This window comes from Manacus vitellinus, unplaced genomic scaffold (assembly GCF_001715985.3).
Source record: "Manacus vitellinus isolate BGI_N305 unplaced genomic scaffold, ASM171598v3 scaffold_71_pilon, whole genome shotgun sequence".
Lineage (NCBI taxonomy): Eukaryota > Metazoa > Chordata > Aves > Passeriformes > Pipridae > Manacus > Manacus vitellinus.
In genome coordinates, this window is record NW_021940761.1 from 1,855,691 (window position 1) to 1,866,779 (window position 11,089).

At 49.1% G+C, this 11,089-nt stretch overlaps 1 protein-coding gene across 1 annotated transcript in view; it reads left to right on the top strand.

Annotated features, from left to right (window-relative positions):
- LOC103764088 (aryl hydrocarbon receptor) overlaps nucleotides 1-503 on the top strand; it is a 44,684-nt gene extending 44,181 nt beyond the window's left edge. Inside the window, exon 11 of the mRNA XM_029964424.1 lies at nucleotides 348-503. Coding sequence (XP_029820284.1) covers nucleotides 348-503 — 156 coding nt within the window. The remainder of the gene's footprint in view (nucleotides 1-347) is intronic.
- Nucleotides 504-11,089: the final 10,586 nt, after the last annotated feature.

Below are 11,089 nucleotides of genomic sequence, written 5' to 3' on the forward strand. Positions count from 1 at the left end.
ACTCTGGCCCTGCCTGGGAGTGTGTAGAACCAGCCCTGACACATCTCTAGAGCTTGGTGGCCACATCATGTTTTTGGCTTGCAGGACCAGGCACTGCTTCAGGTGCAGCTGAGGTGCTCGTGGTTTCCCATGATCCACAGGGCTGGGATACCTGCCCAGGCAGGTCCATAGGTGAAAACCAGTGCCAGCAACAGGTCAGCATTTGCAGGAGAGGCCCTGGGGGAAGGCTGGGATGTGCATGGGGTGGCTGCCCTGCTCCCCCTCCTGCCAGCCCCCTCTGGGATCAGCCTGACCAGTGCTAATAAACCCCTGCAAAGGACCTCACCCCTGCTTTCTCTCTCTCCTAGACCCACAGCAGCCATGGTTTGCCCAGCTCTCCCATGGGACTCCCTGAAGAACACCTGGTGCTGGGAGGAAGCCTGGCACCCCCCTGCCAGCCTCAGCCCCGGGCAGAAGTGCTGCCAGATCACCCTCATGCCTCCAGTGGGGACTTCTGTCTCTAGGAGAGACTGGAATGGACAAAGCAGGACTATTCCCTGGGGAAGGAGCTGCCTTCAAGTTGCAGACACCAAACCTCCCCAGCTGCCGGTGCTCTTGATGTTGGTTGCTTTGGCTCGGCTGGGGCTTCTTTGCCCTTTTATCAACTTGCCACCATCCTGCTCCATGTGCCATTCTTGTGGAGGGGTCCCTGGCCTGGGGAGGGGCATTAGCAGGCAGCAGGGCTGGAGGACAGATTTCCCAGGGCATTGGGAGCATGCTGGGCTGTGATGCAGGTCTCATTGTTCAGGAGTTGAGTGGCTCTTGGTCAGCTGGAGGATCTCATTTATTGCTTGCTGTGTCTCATCGTACCCATCCAACCTCCTGAATGTGTTTTTTTCGTGTGTTTTGCCAGACTTCTGGAAAGCCAGGTTGCTTCCCTGGCTGTGGCTTGTCTCCCATGGTCTGTTAGGCCCTGGCAGTGCCTGTGCCAGGCAGCCCCGACCCTGAAGGACAGGTGGGTTTTGGATGGCTGGTGTCCTCCAGCTTTACCAAAGCTTTGCATTTCCATGCATGATCCAACACAGATGCAATACCTGTGTGTCCAAAAAACAAGAGATAGAAAAGGTTTTCGCCTCTGGTATTAAATTCCCTGCCATCCCAGCCAGGCACCTTTGGCTGTGGCCACATTTTACAGATACTGCCTGTTTTATAAGGAAAAGGAGCCCTGTTTTGTGTTCTTGTGTCCCATGGTTAGGATCCAGATTAGAGCTCTTGTAGCCAGCACCCCGGGGTTTGTTGTCCTGTACGTGATGTGCCCAGGTTGGCTGCTCAGCTGGTTTTCTCCTGGATGATGGGCTCTGAGGTACCTTCAGACTTCAAGTCTCAAAGTTTTTGGTTAAAAAAAAGAAAATTTCAGTAAGATAAAGAAAATAAGGGTAATAATTCTTAATTTTACATACTGAGAAAGTGGTATTTCCCCACAGAACATAACTACAGCCCATATATGTGTATATAATATGAGCTGACAGGTTTATTTTTATGCCCCTCCAGTGGAGGAAGAAACAGCTTCTTACCATCCCAAAGTTGCATCCTTTGGAAGGGGATGAAGAGACTGTTTAAAAGATCAGAAACACAGTGACCCTTTAAGAAACCTGACAAAGCTCATCCCTCCTCCTGCGTGTCCAGCTTTGGTTTCATGTGAATTTCTATCCTTTCAATAAATGGCTTTAGAGCTCATCCCCTGACATCCCCCTTGCTTGGTTGTGTCTTTTCCTGATCTAAAGTGTGTCAGGGTTTTGCTTGGCTGCAGCATTGGAGCCCAGGTCTTGCCACTGGTGGCAGGGGACAAAATGGTTTGTGTTGGAGGGGACCCTAAGGATCATCTTGGAATGATTAGTCACCCCACCCCAGCAGCACTCGGAGCCTTTGGGATGCTGAGTGCACTGCCAGGTCCTGCCATGGATGTTTGAAAGGAGCTGAGAAATTGACAGAGAAGGGTGAGTGTGTAAAAAAAAATTTTAAAATATTTATATGTAACTATTTACATACACATATAATATAACTGGTCTACTCTGGCCTCCAATCGGGAGGCCTGGAGACACCCCATCTATAACGCAGCTGTCTCCTTCGAGAACACAGCAGGGTCACTCTCGAGGAGAAAAGGCAACGCAGAAAGAACCGTGTCTTGCAGAATACACCACCTAAGGAGTCCTTCTGCTGTGCCTTTTGCAATGGGATATGTCTGTCTCGTATTGGCCTCATAAGCCACCAGCGTGCCTGTAGCAAATGTGGATAGAGCTTTCCCAAATCTTCGTTTGCGAAGCCCGGCCATGATGATGATAATACATATATAATATTTATATATAGGTATGCATAGATACATTGAAATATAAAGTGTATGTATTTATAAAGTGTCTATATAATGGGAAACTTCCCTTAAGACAAACCAGCCGATACTTTTCCCTTGCATTGTTGTTTTTCAGTATGGAAATCAGAAAAAACACAGTTTGGTTTTTTTTTTCTGAATATTAAATTTTCAGACATTCCCACCCCTACCCAGTACCTACTTTTCCTTAACAAAACTAGGCAGTTTTGTAACATGTCTGAAGTTTGATGGAGATGTGCTGGGAACATTTGATCTTTTGTGTTTTCTGTGCCCTGCTCTGCTTCTTCTTCCCTTTTCCTTTGAAGGAGTTGGCTCTGGGCAGCACCACACACACCGCTGGGGATGGAGGGACAGCCTCTCCCAGAACGGCACCAGAGCATCCTTGTGGCTGCAGGTTGGTGGCTTCCAGTGGTCCATTGAATCCCAGGTGCTGAGAACAACCTGACCACTGGCAAACTTTCTCCCTGAGCCAGGTCCTGGGTGTGTGGGCAATCGTACTATCACCACATGTCCTGCTTGGTTTCTCCTCTTCTTTGCACCAAGAGCTTCCCAGCAACCAAGGTGACCTAGAGAGGACTGCAGCCCTCCTGGCTTTGTCACCAGGGTGCTGTGTTCTAGTTGACCACAGCACCTGTTTGTCCAGTGTTGTGTTTCTGTGAGGTCTGTGGAGCAGCAGCCCTCATTTCTGTGGAGAGAGGTGCCCTCAGCTCCCCAAGGAGGCCTGCACATCCATAATTTGTGCCCATCCTCACACATCCTGAGTTGGAAGGGACCCACAAGGATCATGGAAGTCCAGCACAAAACCTCCGGCAAAGAGCAAAAGAGAAAAAAACTATGAAAAAATCCAGACTAGCCGAACTATATTAAAATATATATGTATTTACGTATAGTACAGTTATACACAGTTGAAACACAATATACAATCCCAAAAGGGAAAGGGAAGGGGGAAAAAAGGGACAAGAAAAGGAAAATACCAAAACATATGCACAATCAAAAACTCAAGATCTAGCAAACTAAAGAATTAGCAAAATAATATCTCACTACTTTCCTTGGGACAGCAGAAATGGCACTGACTGACCGCTGGCATGCTCCTGGATCCCAGGATCCGTGGGAACAACAGACCCTGCAGGCCCGGCCAGGCCTCAGCTCCCCCACAGGACTGAGACTGACCTGCAGGAGTCTACTGTCTGCAAACCAAAACTGAAGGGAAGAGAGGGAGAGGCTTCTCCCTCCGTCTATTTATATGTTTGGTTACGTAAAGGAATAGGATGGAATACTTCCTTCCCTCCTTCCCGGTCACCAGGAAGGAAGACCTAGACCCAAAACCATTACACCAGAGCATGTTTATATTTTATATTTCTTGCCTTCTGCTGACGTACCTGTAACCAAAGATGGTAGGAGGGTGAAGCCAGCCCCTCCTTTGGCAGTAGATGTTTTTTTAGCCAAGCAGGAGCATCCATCCTTCCCTGGCACTGATCCACAGATGATCCACCCACTGTCAGTTGGGTTTTCTTGGTTACTGTTCCACTGGATGGGGTGGCTCCTCAGGAGTGTAAGGGTCCCCCTTTTTCCTGGGGAGGTGAGGGCGCCTGCATTACTGATTTGTACCCTCACAGCATCACTGATGTTGTGTCTCTCATCCCTTCTCCTGAGACTTTGCTGTTTCAGGACAAAGGAGAAGTAGCTTTGTGCTAAACTCTGGCTGGCACCTGCCGGCGTTGGAATCACCCGTGGCTCGGCACTGGGATGCTGTTTGTTGGCTCCAACCATGGATCCCTGACCTCTCCCCTTCTCTTTCTCCTCAGCAGGGGAGGGGAAGGAATAAAGTTCCTGCAACGAAGGAGGCTTTGAAGAAAGGTGGAAGGAAAGCCAGGCAAGACTGTGGCAAGCTGGGAGAGGAACAGTCCAAGCATTATCCATGCTGGCTGAGCTCCTGTGGAGGTAATCTCATAGTTATTTTAGACTCCAGCTGGGATGCAGCTCTGATCCCAGCTTTTGCAATATCCTGCCAAGCCCATGCTCCAAATTTGCCCTTGCTGTCCCTGAGCAAGGCAGGGCCGCGTGGTGAGAACCTGCCAGCATCAGTTGAGGGGAAAAACCTTTGCTCTGCTCCGTGTGCTGTGTGTGCATTTTCCTGCCTTGCTGCCCGTGTCGGGGTTCCTTGGAAGGGGCTCTGGGACCTTGGTCTTGGTCTTGTTTTGTTTTGTTTTGTTTTGTTTTGTCTCCATGATACACAGATTTAAAAACAAAACTGGAGCAGTTTGATCTGTGCCTCCCGATGCTGAGGAGTTCCTTGCTCCCTAAAGCTATCCTGTACAAATATGGGAGCTCTGTTGGGTGGGAGATGCTTGGTTTTGTGTCCTGGAAATACATGAGAAGGCTGTGAAGAAGCTCAGATCTGAGCTCCTCCCTGTTATCAGCACAGATGGCTTTCTCCTTCGGCAGGATTTCTGTACCAGCCTTGGGTTTGGAGTAAGTTACAAGCTTGTGGTGGGATTTCACAGTTGTGAATCACATCTCCTGGGCACACTGGCTGCTTGCTCGAAGTGTGCTTTGAAGGGCTTCAGCCTCAACGATGCTCCTCAGGCAGCAAGGCTGGGTTGAATCAACTGTGACTGCTGCTGGTCCTCAGATCCCACAATGATTTGAGTCCTTGCCCAGTTTCAACTGGATGGTGCTTCGATTTCATGGGTTCTTGGAGATGGATCAGCAAACACTTTTTTGAAGTTTGGTTTGCTTCTTTGTTTTCAGGATAGAAAAGGAAAACCCAGTTGGACTGGGGGGAAAGGGAGGATAAAAAGGTTTAAAGCAAGCTTTGCTTTCCTAGCCAGGTTGTTTAAGCAAGAGAAGTCTCTACATCCCTTGAAATAGATTAAGTGTGGCTCCAGGGGCCATTGTGGGGAGCCAGCACTGTAAAAATGCAGATTTCAGGGAAAGCCTTATGCACTGTGACAATTTAAAGTACCCCCGGAGGGTGTTTGCTCAGGCAGAAACACACTTTATTTGGAGCATATTATGAATGAGACAGGAGAACAATTTGTTTGCTGGAGATGGGCAGAGGATCAATTAAGCAGAGCAGAGGGCACAGAGCAAGTCAATTTGCAAAAGGGCAAAACAGAGAGGTGGTGGCTACGTCCTGTCTGGCTTCCAGCATGTCCTCTTCACTGAGATGGAGTTGAGGAGCTGGGCTTCAGGGTCCCGAGTGCCTGTGGCATCCCTGGATGAGGAGACTTGCCTGCCCTGAGGAAGAGGCTCGCTGTTGGGCGTTGAGGCCACTGAGCAGCGGGCACCCTCCTGCAGGCATGGGGGCATGCCCTTGGCTCAGCTCTTCCTCCTGCTTATCCTGATCAGTGGGACTGGAGGCATTTCCCAGGGTGCTTGGACAGTTGCTGTGCTGCGAGCGGCTGTTCGACCCAGAACCTCTTCAGGTGGTAACAGCTCACTTAGCTGCATGGAAGTACTGGGAAACCAAAGCCTAAACATCTCTGGAGATGAAAAAATGAATGGTGAAAGTCCATGTGTGGGTTTTAGATTGAAGGAGAAGGGTGACTGCCTTGGAATTTAATTTATCTTCTTTTTGAGGGGAAGGGACTTTGCTTAAGGTAGAAGGCAAAGTGCTCAGAACTACAAAATTTTCCTAGATACCAAAATTGAATTTTTTAAATAGGAGAAGGAAATATATCAAAAAATGAACGATTTTTCTCTTCCCAGAGCCTATCTGAAAGTGACTGGGAAAAAAAAGCAGGATAGTGGCCTTAAAACTTAGTGAGTGTGCATGTTTTTGTGCTGACTCTGTGTGGAAGACATGGGATCTGCATGAGTTAATGCCATGACCTCACGGACCAAATACATCCTTCTGAACTTCGAAGTTCATGACCTCAAAGTATGTCCTCAATGACCAAAAACATCCTTCTGAATTTTGAGAAGCCATGAATCCAGTGGAGTGCTCCTAAGTTAATGGGAATGTGAGAAGAGCTGGAAAATCATTTCACTGTCCAGTGGGTGGGGTGCAATTTAGAGTGGCCATGGGGCTCTTTGTGTATGGGCAACACGGCCACCACTGCTCAGTCAGGGACAGCTGACAATCCACCTGGAGGAACCAGCCCACAATGGATCTGCCTGGGCAACACAGGGTTGCTCTTCATTTCATCCAGATATTAAATTGCCCCTCTCCTTAAGGGCAGGATTTTCTTTGGTGCCGATGTTTCTTGTAGGACAGACCCAGAGCAAGAACTTATTGCTCTCTACAATTCCCTGACAGGAGGGTGGACCCAAATGGGGGTCTGGCTCTGCTGCCAGGTAACAAGGGACAGGATGAGAGGAAACAGCCTCAAGTTATGGCAAGGGAGGTTTAGATTGGATGTTAGGGAAGATTTCTTTATTAAAAGTGTGGTCAGGCATCAAAACTGTCTGCCCAGGCCAGTGGTGAAGTCACCATCCCTGGAAGTGTTCAAAAAAACGTGTGGATGTGGCACTTGGGGACGTGGTTTAGTGGTGGGCTTGGCAGTGCTGGGTTAATGTTGAACTCTGTGATCTTAGAGGGCTTTTCCAATTGTAATGATTCCATGATCCTGTAATTCTACTGCCATCCTGTGTCACTTGGTGCAGTCCCTGTAATAAGCACAGCCATTCTGCTGCTCCTTATCTTTAAGGACCCATCCAGGGGAAACTGGGGGTTTCATTCAACACAAAGGGCCCTCAGTTCCCAATGTGGCACCAGCCTCTAGCAAGAAACTCCTGATAGTTTTGGGCAAGACAGTGGGACTTTCTTAAAAGGACAGCAGTTCCCACTCCATGGGAGTGCAGGTCCCTTGTAGATCCTTCCATGGATGATAACATAACCATTATGTTATGCTTTGTTCTACATCTGCTTTGGCTGCACTGAGATTTCAGTCCCTAAAACTCCTGCTGTCACCCCCAGTGGCTGAGCCTGCCCAGCCCCAGTAACTGTCCCACAAGCTTCCCCTCTATACTGGTCCCTGTGCTGTTGGAAGCAGCGACCTACAGGCTTCAGCTGGAAAGCCTTCCCTCTGGGACTCAACTGGCTGTCACTTCACGCCTAAGCAGCTGTGACATGGGCAAGTCTCCCTCCTCTGGACTAAACCCTGGGCAAGCTGCTGCCAGAGGCAATTCCAGACTCTGGGTTTTGTGAACAACCTTGTCAGCAGGCTGGTTGTTCTGCTTGTTTGGGTTTGGTGCAGTCTGTCCTGACACGCAGTGATGTTGACGGCAGCAGCACCAGACATTGCCCTTCGGGGGCGGACACGGGGGACGTGGATTTACCTCACCACCCTCACAGCAAAGAGTCTCCTCCTAATATCTCATCTAAGCCTGCCCTCTGTCAGTTTGGAGATCTGCTTGGATTTCATGGGAATTAAGAGTTTTGGTGCTTTTGAACCATAGTCCAGGGGAAAGCTTGTTCCAGGAGTGGCAGAGACATTCTTTCTCGTCTTTTGCCTTATCTCAGATCTCTAAGGTCTATTCCCAACCATTCCATGATTCTGGGGTCTGTTTAGCAGGGAAAATTCTGACTTGCAGCCAACACTTTGCTGTCTGTGTTTGGAAGATATGTATATTATACACAGGACTGGCAGGAGCAGCCAACATTGTCCTTTAAAAAAAATTAGAGAGGAAACTGGGTTTCAAATGCAATAAATGTTCGAGTGTTTCTTATTTCCAGGAAAAAATCTGGAATTTTTGTTAAAATAGCCATTTAAAACACGCTTTGTATGTCAAAGGAAGCTGTTTGGGCTTTCTATCATGGATTAGATATTTATTTATGATGTCTCTTAGATCCAGTGTTCTAAACATGGTATTTTCACAAGCTGCAGTTGAAGCCCTTCATGGGTTTTAATCCTTTGTTTCTGGCAGAAGTGGTTTTTTCTCCCACCCCACACAGGATCCCAGAGCTCTTTCCGTGATTCCCTTGTACTGTTTCCCAGAGTTCTTTTTTAATAGAGGTGTTTGAAATCCCCAGTAACGTATCATTCCATCTTAGCAATTAGACCTGAGCCCAAGGGATTTATAGCAAACACTGGCAGAGCTCTCTGCCTTTCTGGAGCTGGGATGTCGGTGGGTTGGTCCCTGCAGGAAGGTTCCTTCCCCATTTTGCAGTGGAGGCAGGAGGCCTGGGGTGCCCACGCTGCACCCACGTAACCTCTCGTGGTCTATGGGATTTGTGCAAGGCTCTAAGAGAGTGGCATGAGCGGTGGGTTGCTTTTGCCCTGAGGCAAAGTTCTCTCAGTCCAGAGACCAGCCATTTCCCCGGGAATGTAGTCAAATCTCCAGGGTTAGCTGCCAGACATATGGTTTGGCCTGAAAATCTCACTAAAGGCATCACCTTTGCTGTGTGGGGTTGTTAATTGATTCAGTAGCACCTACCCCTCTGGGGCCTTCTGTTTGGAAATAGCCAAATTCTCCCTAACGCTGCTCTGGAAGAGCCTTGCATGGTTTGTGGCAGACTCATGGATAAAACATGGTGCTCTGTGAAGCACAGGAGCTATTCTTCCAGGGGCTTGTATGGGGAAATCGGGTGCAAATGGCCTTGCTGGATCTTTAAGATCACACTCTAAGAATTGCCAGCATGAACACTTGGGCTCGTTTCAGCTTGGGATAGAGTTAATTGTCTTTTCAGTGGCTGGTACAGGGCTATGTTTTGGATTTGTGCTGAACACAAGGTTGATAATATAGAGATGTTTTTTGTTATTGCTGAGCAAAGCTTCACACAGAGCCAAGGCATTTTCTGCTTTCCCTACTGCCACACTGGCAAGGGAGTTGGGAGTGCATGGGAGGCTGGGAGGAGACACAGCTGGGACAGGTGATCCAGACTGACCCAAGGGATAGTCCAGATCATATGGCATCATGCTCAGTATATCAAGCTGGGGGAAAGAAGGAAGGGAAGGTTTGGAGTGATGGTGTTTGTCTTCCCATTCCATGGGATGGGGCCCTGCTCTCCTGGAGATGGTTGAACACCTGCTGCCCGTGGGAAGCAGTGAATGAATTCCTTGTTTTGCTTTGCTTGTGTGCGTGGCTTTTGCCTTCCCTGTTAAACTGTCTTTATCCACAGGTTTTCTGGCTTGTGCCCTTCCCATCCTGTCCCTGGTCCTGCTGGTGGGGGAGTGAGCAAGTGGCTGTGAGGGGCTTGGGGGCTGGATGGGGTTAAACCACAACAACCTTTCAGCCAGTGCTGGTTCTGGATATGGGACTTGGGAGAAATAAAACTAGATGGATTGATGTGTGTTGGCCAGCACGTGGCATTGCAGGTCAGACATAGCAACTGCTAATTGCTCCAGAACACTCCAGTGTAACGAGGGCCCTCCATGCAGGAGAGCCTGTAGCCAAAATACAGGCAGAGCTGAACTCCAGATCTAGCCGGGAGAGAGAGACAGGGATGAGGAGAGGACAAAGGCTCTTGTTGTGCTTCCCAGAGCAACATCAGAGGAGAAACAGGGAGGGTGAGGGAAAGCCTCAGTATTGAGATAACTCACCCCAGCCACGTTCCCTTGGCTGAGCTACAGGTCGGCACTCCCAGCACATCACTCAGAGACTGGAGATCCAGGGCTTCCAATAGCTGGGGCTGTGAGTGGAGTCCCAGTGGAGGGGCTAGTCAGGGCTATCAAGGTCTATTAGTGCCCTTAGGGTCCTGACAGGAGTGAGGAGAGGCTCCTCACCAGCAGTTTGGGGATTAGCTGCCCCCTGACTGGTAGCTTTAGGTGAGGAGGGAGGATGGCGAGGTATGAAATATGGACTGATCTTTTTCTCAGGGAACAAGGGGGAGCCTGCAAGTTTTAGGTGTTTGACCCAAGTTGCTTCACTGGAGAAGCTGCTTCTGCTTTTCCAAAACTGGGCCCTTTAAAAACTTTCCAAGTTGGGCAGCCAAGACCAAAGCCACCCAGAACCACCAGTTGCTTTGGAAGGTTGGCACCACAGTGGAAAACACTGCTCTTACCTGGCAAGAACAGCACCATGAGTCCCACAGGACAGTAAAAGCAGTAAAAGATGCTCCCTGGAGCTGCTGTTAATGCATGATCCTATGTGCTCAGGTGGGCTTCCTCAGTTATTCTTGCATTGCCCTTATGACTGTTGCTATTAATTACTGGAAAAAGGAAGGGCCTGATTACATCAGGGCAGAGAGGTGAAGGAGAGCTCCGAGATGCACACAGCCACTCCCCCCTCTGTTTAACGCTGACTGTAAAGAGAAGGTGGCTTTTCTCCAACTCCAGTGTCCTCCTTACAGCCGTGACTGAGGAGAACCTCAAAAAGTGATCATAAGAGAAGACAGCATATTGTCCTCTTGGAAAGAGGGGAACGATGTGAGCAGTTCATGGCATCTTCCTCTGATTTGATGTGACAGCAGAGCACTCTAAGCACTGTCTCAGGAAGCCAAGTACAGGCAAAATGTCTGCTTCCATCTCCCCCTACCCGTCCCCTCCAGCTACATCTGAGATACGACTGCAATTCACCAACTGCATTACATCTGGGAGAAGGGTCTGTTCTCAAAAGTGTCTAAGACAGCTGGAAATAAACTTTGGCGACAGCTCAAAAAATAAGTGAAAACTCAGCTATTCTGCCTGATCGTTTCAGGCTGGGCAGTCAATAGAGAGGCCTTGTGGCCACTTTTCCTGAAGCCTTTGGCCAAAGCCGGTGCAATCGTGCTCACAGCATGCCCGCTTTTGGCATGCTGGCCGGTGTGGGTGCCTGGCTGAGGAGGCCCAGGCGTTGTGG